Consider the following 15538-nt stretch of genomic DNA (forward strand, 5'->3'; position numbering starts at 1 on the left):
TACGACATCTCAATAAAATAAAATATTATTTTGTTTTTCTAAAAATAGATGATTTGAAATCAATTTTTTAAAACCACTTCACTTCGATAAATGGGGGCATAATTTTGAATATATACTTTTAAGGGGCATAATCGTTTATTAATTTAGATAATTTCGAAAGAAAAGCTGTGAAAACACACAAAATTTTAATACGAATGAAGCTCACCGACCAGTCAGGTCCAACACCAATATCAACTCAACAACACCTTACTCGTAGATAAGAACGCCGCCATCAACTGTAATTTACCATCAATTCACATTTTATCAACACTCCATTTCATATTTGTATAGGTATGATTCAGTCAACAATGAGCCGACCAATTGGCAATCGGCAATCGACAAGCGGACAGCCATGAATCTTAAGCTCGAGCGCTCAGCGCCGTAATTCAATCAATCAATATAGCTATCCATCATTGGAAGGCAGCAACATAAAAAATATCGGGCGTAAATGGCAAGGAGCTCATCATTTTGACTGTAATTCGCAATTCGTGCTGTCAGCGCAAAAGCGGAAGAAAGCGCACATACTCAGGCATATAGCAAGCAAACGCGGTTGTGTGGGGGTGTGTTCTTTCGCCCCTAGAATTTTCGGTATAAAGTTTTTCTTACTCACTTCAAACTCTCAATTTTCAATTTGCTCTATTCATTTGTGTATTTGTTCTTCCTTCAAATTTGTTTTTGTGGTACGTGTGTGAAAATTAATTGGCATCTACAATATAAAGCAGACTACTCAGAAGCTACAACAAGGATAGGACAAATGTTAATTTCCGTACAATCCTCAGAATTCTGTCTTCTGTCTGTCTATCTATAACATATTCAACAGTATTTCAAATTTGAAAAAAAAAACATCTATTTATTTCCTCACTGGGTGCATTTAATATCTATAAACAGGTTTGTTATTGTGTAGATTTTAGCCGCGAGGCTTTCGCTCGTACTAAATGAATTCCCTTTGATGATTTGACGCGAATGTTACAACCCTTCTTCGTGTTGTTGTTGCCGTCAATGTTTCTTAAACGAGTACATTTTTTTGCATACACAAAACTCTTCAGGATTATTATGTTGCGGTGCTGTTATTGTTGTAGCTCGGTTGTTGTCACTACCCGTTTTCAAAATTTACCGCAGAGCTGCTGGTTTTTAGTGTCCTGCTGGCACTTGCGCTTTGACTGACGAATGGTGTGTTGCTGTAGTTGTTGGTATGCCTGCCTTTGTCCCGAAGTGAGGCTTTTGTGTTGAAATCGTTTAATACCTTGACACCCTTCCTAGGCGATGATTTTTACTTCCGCTTTCCCCCTCATTTTAGTCTGTTTGTAGCTGTATATATGTATACGTGTACATTATTTTCGGCGGGGAACATATATAAGCGCTATTTTATTTCCATTTTAGCAGTTGTTGAATATTGCCCTCAGCTGCGATATTGAATAGCTCGTTCGCTCGTTTCTCACGCATCTCATCTTACGTTATGTGTAACTGTACCTGCTCGCCTTTGTATGTGTTCGGTATTCCTTTCGATGACATATGTGTTAAATTAATATTCAATTCAGGCGACTTCCTCTCTCTTTGAACCGTTTTAACTGTTCAGCCAGGTGTTTTCTCTATGCTATACAACGTTGTGCTTACTCTCCATATTCGCCTTAATTTTTCATGCATTTCCTCTTCATTATGTTAATTTTCATATATTCTTGTGGATGGTAGTAGATTAACAAAGGTTCAGATAAGACATTGCTTGGATGTTCTCTTTATAAACGGGACCTAAAGAACAGAAAAGCAGAACTGGACAGTCAACATATTGCAGTTTTTTCGTAGAATTGTATAACCAATTTTCAGATATCTCTGGGGTCTACTAATTCACGTAGTTTTCTATTTGATCCAGTTCCGTGAAGAATGTAATAATCTCTTATAAGACTCTATGATCTCGATACACCTCAGCAAATTCAGATCTAGCTTACCTGGGGTACACGTGGAAAAGAAATTCGAAGTACACGGCGTTTCAAATTCACTCAACTTGAAAAAACCGATATATATCAGGCAGTAAACAGTAGTATAAAAGTACTTATCTAATTGACATTACCTTTTTTCCTGTATTATTATTTGAATATTTCAGCTGCCAAAGGATACTAAATCCAATAAAAACTCTTAATAGTAGCAACTCCGCCATTATGGTTAAAATGCGAATAAAAGCTTGCATCGCTTTCTAACTCACTATTAACTTGGAAAAGAACATCTGTGTTGCCTTTTACGCAATTTCATTGCCTACAAATAGGCGTTCAACAGTGCGTGGCGCACATAGCGTCGATTTGTTACGCTTTTATGCTACATGTAAACACCCAAATATACCCACATATAATGCATACAAATGCATCGCCTTAAATATGACGAATAATAATTTGTCGAAACTGTTGCGGGCTGTTGGCAATCCAACCCCTCTTCATCATCATAAACTACGAGAAATATAATAATAACTTCGAATAACATAGTTTGAAAATGGGAACATCTGAGCATAGTCAATGCAAGTTTGAAAATTTTAAATAATACGGCAACCCTTATTTGAAAACTATTTCATTTCGGATTTTAATGAATCAAAGTAGGCAAGTGTTCTATATTATAAGTTAATAAGGTATTAAATAGTACAACTAGCAGTCAGGAACTTCTCCTGGTAATGAATGATGAAGTCATATACATTTTTTTTTAATAAATTAGAGTTTCCAATGTTCAGGCCGCTCAAACTTGGCCGTTTCTTCTTTGTTTGTTATTGCTATTGTTAGGCAAAGAGAAATGTCCTTCGCCATTAATCAACATTTATCCAGAGTTGCGCACGAAACACGAGCGAACAGAAAAACATTTTGCGATAGGAAACCTTAGTCACAGGAATTTCGATAAGGTGGTTAATTCATTGCTTGGCAACGACCTTATATGTCTACACCCTTCACTTTAGGTAAGAAGAAATTTGAAATTTTTTATGGAGTAATTTTCGAGTAAGGGTTGAATATTTCAGGGTTAGTAATAAATTTCCAAACGAAATATTTTTTTAAAGCGAAGCTACTTATGAGTCAGTTGCTTGCTTGTCTTGCTTCCTTGTTAGTGTGATGTGGTTTGATGTGCAACTGAGGTTGTTAAACATCTGAAAGACATGAGGACAGACCACTAATTGTTAAGCTTGTAAGATCCAAGCGGAAGTCTTGCTTAGATATCTGAAGCAACATGAGAAATATTTACATGGCAGGTGCTAAGAAATGGCAGTGCGCTTCTCTATCTTCTTAAGACAGAAAATGAAATTATGCCAAAAAAACGTGGTTTATGTTTTGGAAAAACATTGTTTTGTGAAATTTAGAGTAACTATACCTTTACAAAAGCCAATGACCAAATTTCGAAATACTCCTTAAATTTATAAAATGGCTGGAAATGCCCAAAACGAACCCGCAGCGAAAAGCCAGTAATGGGCAACACATTATTTCATCTAGCAGCTGATAGTCCAGAGCTCAGTTTAGCTAAATCTGTGTATTGGAGCAAACTACCAAAAAGCTATCGGACGAGTGCCAGTGGCTCCCAGGAGCAATGTCAGGTAAGTACCGGCGTAAACATCAACTCGAAGCATAAAGTGCTACGTTGAATAAGTAAGTTAGTGTGCGCACATACATATTTATGTGTATACATATAGCAAATGTACTAATGTAACGCATGAACAGCGCTCAGCTCGGAGGCTCTTAAATTACAATTTGCCTTCGGTAATTCAGCACAGCTTCCGACCTGTTGTGTCGCCTGTCACTGACTCTGATGTGTTTCTTTGCCCAAATAAATTTAAAGTGAATGTCTTCAGAACAAAAATACACACCGACATAAAATTATTCCGCGTTGGGAGAAAATGCGCATGAGAACTCAAATCAGCATTAAGACTTGTACTTGTTGTAACTCACATAAATGAACTGTCTTGCTTAGCTCCTAGAACTGTTTGAGTTTTATATTTAGAAAAATGAAAAACAAGCTCTAATTTGTGCACCAATCACTTTGCGATTTATGATCATTTATAGTTAATTATTTCAAACTTATCAGCGTTATTTGCACAAGTGGTGGTCTTTTCAAAGTCGTATGGGATTGCAGAATGCCCTGCTCTAACTACACATGCATATATACTTGAGCCATAATGCACTTTTTGTATTGTGGATCACTTGCTATACTGCATTATTTATACTTATGTTACTTTGACTCACCTGATTTGTCTCTGCTGATATTCCTAAAATTAGTATGGCAATTCCTTCCGTTAGCTTATCTTCTGCCAAAATGTTCTTTAAACGCGTCAAAACCACAAACACACAGGTTATTCACAATTTCCAGCTGAACGATTGCAGGCGTGGTAGTTAGTTAGCTGGTATATTATTACACTTTCTCTTATTAACAAAACACAGCCCTGTATAGGTGTCTATATATAATTTTAATCTTTGTTTCAAACTACTTACTTTTCATGTGTGGATATTTCACCGAATTTTTATGTACCACACACATACATATGAATGATATCTAATAGCACGTATCAGTGGTTCTGCCTAGAAGAAAAAATACTCGTAATTAAATTCGAGTCACGAAAGCAACCCTCTGTGAGAGATGTGCACGCTCAAAGACAATGTACAAATAATTAATGCCAAGAAACAACAACAAAATGATCAATCGAAATATTGATCCCTTTTACTTTCACATTATTAATTCCTTTTGTAATTGTTTTAAATGGTAACACACACCAACTTCTATTTGTTGTTTCTCAATCTTGGACTTATTTCACTTATATGGCTCTTAAAAATTATTTTATAAAATTATACTTTTCTTACAAGCTTATAAAAAATCCGATCATATTTCATTTGAATTTTAAATTTATTATAATTGAAATTAATTAAATTTATAACACTACGAGGTATATCTCAATATGACACATATTTAATAGGCATGTACATAGTTGTGTCAGAAATATGGTGTAGACGGAATTTAGTGGTTTGTCGGCAGTGATAAAAGATAGTGTCCTCAAAATGAAATAAAATTAGGAAGGCTCAACAGCTGATCTGATCTCTTGGAGTAACACTTCGGCTTTCAAATCAAATTAGTGAAGGTTTATGTGGGGCAAAACTCATCAGTAGCAGCATACAGAAAATAATTGCACTTCTATTAAAATAATTATTTTTATCTGTAACAAGCTAATTCGTAATATTAAAAGAGATATTCGACACATTTCTCAGTCAGTCTTGCAGGGACATTAGTTAAAGCATGGATACATTTTACTAAACAATTGATCCAATTGGTATTGATTCTTAAGGTCCACCAATCATATTTATATTTACTTTGAGACACACATATGTATATGTGCATTGTGATTTGAAAAAATCCATTTACATCGCACGTTAAACTGGTTTCACTACTTTGCGGACGAAATTTACTTGCACAATCCTTTTAAGTGACGAATGGTCGCACGATTCGGTCACAAAATCAGCGATTGGATATGGAATTAAATGAAAACGAATAATCGAAAACATTAATTAGCAGGTGAAAAATCGCTGCTGCATACATACATATGTACATTATCGCCGTGGTCTACTGCAAAGCAAGGCGAATTGATTTTCCACAAAAATGTCTACTTGATAACCAACTGCATTGTACTGAAATGTTGCAAACACAAGGATATCGCAATACTGAACCCGCCGACATGTGGTCGAGCAAAGAAAATGAATGAGCGTTAATTTCCGCTCGTTCGTTCGTTACAAATGTTGCTACCGAGGCTAATGTATACCCATATGTAATAAGTGGGTACATACGAACATACATATACAGGCGAGTAATGCATAGGTAGCGAAAGGAAATCGCAACAAGTCGTGCGGCGAAGACTTCGGCGAAAGCCGTATGAGAGCGCACAATATAGCTCAACTGGCTCAACATAGGCTAGCGAACCACCAGCACCAACACCAACACCAGTATCATAAATGGCAACAACAAAAGCAACAGCGTGTCTAGGCGGTGTATGGGCTAGTATAGGTGTGGGTTGTACTTTTGCTCGTTCGAAATGCATCGAAGAGTACTTGTATAATGTATTATGTATAAAGCACGCATATGTTTCCATAGCCAATTTAGGACATGCTAACCGCACAACAGCCGGCTTTTTATAACGACGTCGATGAAGAGAAGGGCGGCGGAGCAAGGCATTGCACGAACCGCCGCTTCGCTCAAATAATCAATAATGTTGTTGCTGGGCACAACAGTGTTATGAAATATACTGCCATCACCCACACCCACTTAAACTAACATTTGTATAACATAATGTATGCGCTTATAATACGAGCCTAACTGCAAGCGTTTCATTAAATGTGTTATCCACTAGGTAGTTCAATGCCACTGAGACCCTCAAATGCTCTTTGAGCCTTTATCACATTTTCAACTGACTGAAGAGATATCACCTTCACCGTTTCTTTTATCACATGAACACTGCACACTAACACAGATGTGTCCACGTGAAGATGACGGGTTAGGATCGGACAAACAGTCAAACGTGCTAAAGAGAGCGGGCAAACAATCTTATCGCCTTATCGTAGTTGTTGTAGCCGATAGTTTCAACGCGGTCGTCGAAAAATCAACAACACTCAGTTTTCTCACACATTATTTTTATCTACGAACATATCCATACACACATAGTACATATGCTCACATGCACTCGCACAGAAGTATTTCTCTTTTTTTATAATTTTTCGCCTTTCGTTAAACCGCATGAGGTGGGGTGGAGTAGGCATGCGAATTGCAGAGTACGCAAACGAACAAAAAGACTGAAAAACTTTCAAGCAGACATACTAAACATACTAAACACTCGGGACATTCGCTCGTTCGCTTTGATCCGCAAGGCGACTATATATACGTAAATGCAAATGCCTAAACCTAAATATGTATTTACATACATATATACGGTGGCATTCGTACACGAAAACGAAGATTGACTCTGACCGTCTAGTAGTAACTTTTTGTAATCACTGGGTAAAGTGTATGACAAAAATTTTGTTGCTTTTCACTTAACGAACTTTTGCTTGAACCCAATCCAGAGGCGATTAATTGATTAGGGCTTTTATGTCACTTATAGCAATTTCCAGAACACTTTTCATTCAATAATATTTAAAATTAACGGTTTATTGTAATGAAATTTACATTTTCTTAAACTGATACGTTTGATGAATTCTTCGTTCAAACGATATTCCGGTAATCTATTATACTTCACTGTACTCGGCAACGGCTTTACTTTGACTCAATTCTGTGCAACCCAATTCAACTTGTATACTTTTTCGTGGCCCCCCTCAAGCGTTTTGGGGCGCATACGATCTGCAATGGTGTGCCTCTTTTTACGTACGTTCAATACTCTCTCTTTTACAGGGTTGTATGTTGGTGTACTTTAGTGAAATAGGGCTACATTTTCCTTTAGAAATTTACTTGTTGAACAACATTTACTAAACACTTTATAAACCCGCTCTCTTTAACCAGATTGCTCTGAAAACTCTTTATTTTTTTAATTTGGGATTATTAACATAATTTTCAGTTTCTGGATTTGATCTTATTTTGCGTTTCTGAGAGTTATTTAGTCTAACAATTCATGTAAGCCCGATTATTTTGTGCAATCTCTCATAATTGTATATTCTGATAATTATATGTAAATTATTTTTGAAATATCAGAATTACATTATTTAACATTTTTTAACCGAAGATATATATTTCGAGTATCCCAAAAATTTTTTGTATTTGGAGCGATTCCTATATGTCAAATTATCGTTTCTGGCAACACTATCCCGTAACACTTGTCTGTACTTGGTTTAGTTATCGGTTGTTTTTTGGTTGACAGTCGCTATTTTGTGTTTTTCTTCTTTTCCAAAAATAGTGAACAGCACATAGACAAAAATTTGGAAACGAAAAACTTTAATTTCACTTTCACTACGCTAAACAACTATTTCCGTTTTGCCGAGGAACAAAAAGCCGCCAATTTACGACGTGTTCATCTTTTGTTATTATCCAATTGTCAGACGTAAACACATACAAAAGCAATGTCTATAATACGTGCTGCTTTGCAAATGATCACCAAGGCAGAGGAGTAAAAGAAATTGTTGAAAATATAAAACAGCCAGTAAATGATTAAGTACGTAAATTGAGGTGACCAACGACTACAGGTGAAGCGCGGGTGTTCAATTGTACTTAAGTACAACTAGTGCGATAGATAGTTAATTGAGTGTTAGTAATTTTTTAGCGTAAATATATATTAACTACGAAAAATTCGGAATATTTAAGGATCTCAAGTTTCGAAAGTGGTACCGGGTTTTACAAGAAATTTGGAGCATTACTTACTAGATGCATGCGCAATCTGTACAAAGCCGAATCCTGCACATCATCCTATAGCTAGTCCTTAGAACACATACTTATACCCAATCAGTTCATGTCAGCAGCAATGGGTAATTATGATAGTGATGGTAAAAAATCAACAGCCTTAGGAAGTTGTATGGCGGCACTAAAATGGATACCAGTCATATTCATCGCGGCTGTGATCGCATGGTCCTATTACGCGTATGTGGTTCAGCTTTGCTTACGTACGTATCAAACATAAATATCTCGTTCGCGATAATTTAATTACATTTATATATTTATTTGCAGTATCCATCGACAACGTCTTTGAACAAATTGTTTTTCTGATATTTTATCATATAATATGTGTGTTGTTTTTCTGGTCCTATTGGAATACCATCTTTACACCAGTCGGTACAGTTCCCCCAAATGTAAGTGCAAGCACACAATGGTGTGCTGTTGTAAATATGTGTATAAGTTTGCGGTTTAAAGCAATCGTACATTTCACAGTTATCAATTCTTATCTGAAATGTTGACGTAATTTATTATTATTCCGAAAGTCCCCTACTTAACTTCATGTAACAGGTGGTGATGGTATTATATAGTAATCGAAATGAGTCAGTATTTTATAAAGCATACAATCAGCGATCTATTAATATGTATGTGTGTGAGCACAGGAATGAATTATTAGACTGTTTTGCCCGCCAACGTCAATGCACGAGTCAGTTTGTATATTTTTCGTCTTCAACTTTAGTATTTAGAAGCTAAACCGGATACATTATGACAACATATTTGAAACGGTTTTAGCTAAATATTTTGCAAATCTGTTTCTTTTTTCTAATACTTAGTAAGCAATAAAATGAATACCTTACACCTCTCATTACAAGACTTTACCTAAAAGCGTGAAGTCCGATTTTTTTTTCTTTGGGAAAAACTTAATAAATAAAAAAATTTAAATTGAATATGTTGTTTAAGACTATATCGCCAAATCCGTCAATGAGTATCGAACGCGTATTCGTAATATTTCTATAAATCAGACAAAATTGGAGTTCTCCACGAAGATTATCAGTACGGTATAGCGGTATATGTACTTAGTTATTTGTTTTTATTAGGGATTCTTGATATTTATTTAAGGGATTCAATTCGAACGAAGCCACGGGTTAAGCTAGTTACATAACAAATTATTTATCTGCTTATCTGAAACTCTGATTCGTTATAATTTTTGTTATATATGTTTATTTTGTTTCTCAACCTCACAGTGGCGAATTCCAGAAGCAGAAATAGAGCACATATTTCATGCTGACACTCAGGATCAACAAAAGAGAATACTAGAAAATTTTGCCAAGACGCTGCCAGTCACAAATCGGTTTGCATAAAATTAATTCTATCAATTTCTTTAATTCAAATTTATGTCTTTCTTTCTGTGTTCATTCGTTGTTAGCACACTAAATGGTTCGGTGCGTTTCTGTGAAAAATGCAAAATAATCAAGCCAGATCGTGCACATCACTGCAGTGTCTGTGGTGCTTGTGTACTCAAAATGGATCATCATTGTCCGTGGGTTAACAATTGTGTCAACTTCACAAACTACAAATATTTTGTACTCTTTTTGGGCTATGCGTTACTTTATTGCCTATATGTGGCCTTAACATCGTTGGAGTATTTCATACGCTTCTGGCGGGTAAGTGCAAACACACACACAAATACTATTTTGTCTTTGCTGTATGCATGTAGCATGTTTTGATCAAGTAGTTGTTATTATTTACACTGAATTCCATACAAAATCAAACAATTACAAAATTGTTCAAAAATGAAGTTGGAACTTTCACAACAGGGCGATTTGAATGGTGGCATGGGACGATTTCACATAGTGTTCCTGTTTTTTGTGTCGATAATGTTTGCAATAAGCTTGGTGAGCCTATTCGGTTATCATGTCTACTTGACGCTTATGAATCGTACAACGTTAGGTGAGCTAATGCAAAAACATATTTTTATCGAATTGAAAACAATTCCCTAATTAATATACCTTAACATCTTTAGAGGCTTTCCGTGCGCCAATATTTCGCGTTGGTGGCCCAGACAAAAATGGCTATAATTTGGGTAAATACGCCAATTTCCAAGAAGTGTTCGGTGATAACTGGAAACTGTGGTTTTTGCCAGTCTACACGAGGTAACTTTTCTTGCTTACATGATTTTTGTATTTGCCTCTCGTAGTATGTGTATTTTCAACATTTTTTATTTGTTCACAAATTTTGATAATATGTGCAATTTACGTGTGTGTGCAGCTTTTTCGTTTTTGCAATTTGTTAAATGTTATTTGCTGTAGAATGTGAACTACTAAGTTATCAGTTTTCCTCTGCCTTAAATATACTTCCAATTCTTATTTTCTGATCCTTTAACTATTACTGTATGCAAAGAGCATTTTTATAAGAAAAAAGTGATTTGGCAAATTAAAAACATGTTCATTACATATCAGTTAGTTATATCCGTTTATTCATGCGCAATTAATGTGAGCATTTGTTTTTTACTATTGTTAACTATGATTTCGTATTCAATCTGAATTTTAGTTATTTAATTCAACGAATGTAGTCATAAGTTTTTAATAATATCTCAAAATAAGAAGATTATTCCATTTAGATTTTATCTTTGTATTTGTTGTGAACAGGAATTTAGTATGTAAGTATGAGCAGGATCGCTTGCCTTGTACAATTTTTTAAACTTCGTTAGTAAGATTAAATTATTTAAACATATTCTTACCGTCTTGAGTGTTTGAACTAGATATGAGAGCATGTAGGTCACTGGCTCTAAGATGGCTCGTTAGACTGTGTTCACACGAGGACCTGTTTTCAGAAAAGACGAAGAAACCTTGCTCGTTCTTGTGTTCGGGTGTCATGCTTTGTGTTCTTGCACGTAACTGTTCGCAGCTACGCAATTCGGCATACCGTTTCATTTTGAAATTCATTTGATGGTGCAATAGTGTTCGGCTTTAAAAGAATATTTACATTATGTTCGGAAATTTGAATTTTATTACCTATATAAATATGAATGTATGTAAATATCCATCAATAATAAAAAAAATTTAGAAACGGGTAAATAACGACACAAATTGGCTAATCAAAAATATTTTTTTGCACCGCGTACATTAAGCGTTCAAGAATTAGAGAATGTGATATGAAAGAAAATACAGAAAATTGTGAAAGGTGAGAATTTAAAAAAAAATGAACAACAAATGTCCTCGTTTGGACGCAGTCTTATTGGGATTGCCAGTGTAATATATAGTGTGAAATATTAACAGTCGGAAAGTGTGTTGAGGTCTATGGTTATTTTGATCATGAAATTGCCAAAAAATATTTATATTGAAAAAATAGCTGCTTAGTTCTTATAGCTAACTTTCTTTTACTAATCGCAATGAAAGTCGCTTTGACTAAGTTGGCTATAGTTTGACTGTGAACTATAGTTGACTATGACTATAGTTTGACTATGAATCCTTCTTCCAATCCCTTCAAACAATATCACTGTCCTAAATCTGCAGTGCATTCTGCGCAAAAGACGAAATAATTAAATAGAAATGCTGCGCACACAAAATAATAATAATAACACATTTAACTTTAAACGCCCGTGGATAAATTACTAAAACCAAATAACAAAATTAAACAAAGAATAATTTTCATTACCACACTCATATTTGTCGCAGTGTCGGCGATGGATTGACGTACACAACTCAAAAGCAGCATCAGATGCAGTCATATGACTCCATGGGCGATACCACACAGCGAACCAGGTTAGCATATGAACCATTAAAACCAGTTACATAGTGTGCAGATAAGTTCAAATGTAATGTAGCAACTTGACAGCGCTAGTAGAACCGAAATTAAAAATTACTCACATTGTTGTTGATTTCCGAACTGTTTTATGCTACTCGCAGCATTTTTTCTTATCCACGCCATTACAATTTCACATTTCTTACACTAATTTGAGCAAATACCCATACACATCTTTTTTGTTATTGTTATTATCTACATCAAACAAAAAAATGAAAAAAACACAGCCAACATGAGTTGCTGCGCGAAGACGATACACTGCCACTGAATTTGCCTGGCGCCGCTGTCGGCTCAGTATCTGCGGCTTCCACTGCAACGGTAAAATCGGTTGGCGCTGGAGTAAATGGAATGGTGGCTGTAATACCAGTTCAGCCGGCACAACCGGTGGAAGCGACAATACCAGCAGCGGCCGACATAGAAGTTTTAGTTGTGCCAACTATGGACACTGCCAACGGGAATGTGATCATCAATATGAGAGACTTAGAAAGCAGTAATGACGAACAGCAGCACGAACGAAATAATCAAAACGTTTAGAATTAGCTCATTATGCGGCTACATTCATATATAAGTTCGCTGCAGGATATTCCAACGATTAGTCATTTAAACGATTTAAAATTATATAAGTAATTAAACACCGCGACGACTTCAACTGCGCTTCGAAATCGATAGAATTAAGCCGTTGAAGAGCACTTAAATATGCCATTGGAATTGAGATAATAATGAAGGCCATTCGTAGGCCTTTTTAAACCGATATTTATAAACTTGAAAAGATAAAAGGAAATTAATAGGGTTAAAACGAGACTTTAAAGATTTTCCAGTATATTATAGCTGAATCGTTAAAAACCTACAATCCAGTTTATTAGCACGGAAAATATCTTGTTGCTTATGTAATTTAGTCTTGTTATATTGCAAATATTTCCCAAAGTAGTGTTTTTTTTTTCAGTTTCGTGTTGGGGACGTAGGCGTTGACGAATGTCAGAACGCTGGAAAATTTTACAATATAAACTGCATTTAAAAAACTAAACTAAGCATATGATCGCAAAAAAGAAGTGTCAGAATATTTGTAAACATTTTGAATCAATGATATTTTCATACATACCTAATAATTAATAGAAGGTCATATATATAATAAATTTGTTTTAATTTACTGTTTTAAAAAGTATTTTAAAATTTGTTATGAACAAATGTCTATCTAATATATTTATACATGTGTACAAGTATCCATTAGAGTAATGTTAAGTAAATGCTTGTTAGAATAAGCTTTTTATACTTTAATTTCTCTTGGTATTTTATATGTTTTCCATTCTAAAATATTTTAATTTAACTCTCATTTTTGCTTTTCATGTGATTGAAGCCTCTTTCAACTTATTATGGGAAAATTTAAATAAAAAAGGCATGAAATGCCAAGTGGCTAATAGCTCACAGTAGCTCATGACATTAGAGTGATTTTCCCCTTTAACGACCATTGTCTTTGTTGTCTATGGTATTTTCAATGCTGTATAAAATATTAATTTATCGATGTAATACCCTCATGCTAAGTGTGTATATTTCACTAAAAAATGTAATTGGTTCTATCTATTTACCTATCTAATATATACATACCTATATACATACTTCGTAATTTTGTAATACATTCATAACTAGATATATAATTTTTAATACCAAAATCCATACAATGAATTCTTAAATATTTTAAATGTATTTAGTAGTTTCTTATTTGAGTAAAAGAGTAAAGGAATTATGCCAAACAATTTTGTGTTTTTAATTTGCCAAATTCACTTTCAATGGCTAGTCAGCAGTGTTTTTGAAAGCGCCGAGTAGTTGTGCATGAAATACACTTTATTCATAACTAGATTTTATATCAAAATTAAATGTTCGTTAATTCGTGGAATGAAAACTTGAAAAACATAAAATTAAACGCGCTGCAATACGGAGATAGCGATGCGACTAGTAAATGCGTACAATACGAAATTCCGATCATAAATTAGCGAATCATGGGAAATAAGAATTCATAATTAGAGTTGTGAAGTTGTGGGATTTTTCTCTCTGTATTTAAGTATTGTAAGCATTTCATAAAATTTGATAATCTTCTGGTATTTATGTATACCATATTTATCTGGTCGAATGTCAAAGCTTCTGTTCTTGAAAAATTTATATTAGCAATTATAGCACACATACACTTCTCCCCTTTTCGAACAGCATGGGTGATGGCATCAGCTATCCTATACGTCATTTAGATGAGGATGCCGAATCGTTGCTGGGCAATAGCGATACGCGCATTGAAATGGAGGAGGATGTCTTTCCAGAGACGCGTTTTCACAACACATATATTCCATAGTTGATAATTTCTGACGATAACGTGGCTTCTTATTATATTTAGTTTAGTATTGAAAGACGGAGTCTATTATTTTACGTTACTCACTTGATACATTTTTAGAGTGTGATTATTAAATTGTTGAGTTATTATTAAGGTCACGTTCTGATATTGTCAAAAACTCAACGAAAATATGCAAAATTGTTAAAGAGAAAGTCTTATAATCATATGTGTATTATCTATACATTAAAACTTAATTTCGATGGCACTGCGTAGTTCCATACAATATACAAATATACCGACGCAGTGCTTCATGGATACTTCTGAACCCGACTGACAAACGAAATTTGCAACTTTCAAGCTTAAACCAGCGGGAGCGGTTCCATGCAGTTTCCATTCGCTAAATTTTGTGTAGCGAAAAAAGGAATACAAATGTATGTAGGTATTGAAAAAGTATTACAATTGAATGAAATTATAAAAAATAATGTATGTACAATATATTAGTTAATAAGTTTCATACCAAAAACCATATTTATACAGATGTATGTGTGAACGTATTTCATATCAAAGCAAAAATGTGGCAAGGAGGCAATGTAATTATAATATTTAAAAAAACAATATGCAAATAGAAGCAGAAAAGTGTAATTATTTTCAATTTCATTAAATACGGAGTATTTTTCATAATAAAATTTTAATTTAAATGCTTTTAATTTTGCTTAGTCTGTAAAATGTGTGTCACTCCTGAATGTTTATACTCTAAGAAGCCTCGTATTGCAGCTTTTTCAGTTCAATGCTCTTAGTTAAAAAGCTCCGTTCGTTGTTAATAAGTCTTGGAAAACATGCTGATCCTGACGACTGTGGAGGGGTTTTAGATGAGTTATGTTACCAGCAGTTTTTTTAGACTCGTACATTTAAAGGTTTCATGCAAATAAAAGTGTCTCACATGTTGTGCTCAGGCACATTTCAAGTTTTAATTCACCTTTTTTAGTTAGTTACTTAAGTGCTATTTTGCGAATTAAAATCAACAAC

The 15538-nt window shown here is 34.6% G+C and overlaps 2 protein-coding genes across 18 annotated transcripts in view; one reads left to right on the forward strand and one right to left on the reverse strand.

The window, feature by feature from the left end:
• Positions 1–7360, reverse strand: part of Pka-R2 (cAMP-dependent protein kinase type II regulatory subunit) — a 75294-nt gene extending 67934 nt beyond the window's left edge. For 2 of the 13 annotated variants that reach the window (XM_070108756.1, XM_070108755.1), the window contains exons 1-2: positions 7201–7360; positions 4242–4574 (exon numbers count right to left, since the gene is read on the reverse strand). The gene's annotated coding sequence lies outside the window, so the exon portion shown is untranslated. Of the gene's footprint in view, positions 1–4241; positions 4575–6956; positions 7050–7076 lie in introns of those variants that run through there. The other 11 variants (XM_070108759.1, XM_070108760.1, XM_070108762.1 and 8 more) reach the window with 11 other exon arrangements.
• Positions 7361–7840: 480 nt separating this feature from the next.
• On the forward strand, positions 7841–15483 carry LOC106614368 (palmitoyltransferase ZDHHC15B). Of its 5 annotated transcripts, none has more exons than XM_070108753.1 (8): positions 7842–8621; positions 8686–8807; positions 9636–9742; positions 9818–10055; positions 10209–10341; positions 10415–10544; positions 12069–12155; positions 14395–15204. In XM_070108753.1, exons 1-8 carry the CDS (start codon positions 8471–8473, stop codon positions 14531–14533), a joined length of 1107 nt encoding a protein of 368 aa, XP_069964854.1. In that variant the 5' UTR covers positions 7842–8470; the 3' UTR covers positions 14534–15204. The 5 variants fall into 5 exon arrangements, with proteins under 5 accessions (XP_014085603.1, XP_069964854.1, XP_069964853.1 ...); XM_014230086.3 differs by lacking the exon at positions 14395–15204 and adding an exon at positions 12423–13946 and having other exon boundaries at positions 7847–8621; positions 10191–10341; XM_014230119.3 differs by lacking the exon at positions 14395–15204 and adding an exon at positions 12423–13946 and having other exon boundaries at positions 7848–8621.
• The last annotated feature ends 55 nt before the right edge of the window (positions 15484–15538 follow it).

This window comes from Bactrocera oleae, chromosome 4 (genome assembly GCF_042242935.1).
Source record: "Bactrocera oleae isolate idBacOlea1 chromosome 4, idBacOlea1, whole genome shotgun sequence".
NCBI lineage: Eukaryota > Metazoa > Arthropoda > Insecta > Diptera > Tephritidae > Bactrocera > Bactrocera oleae.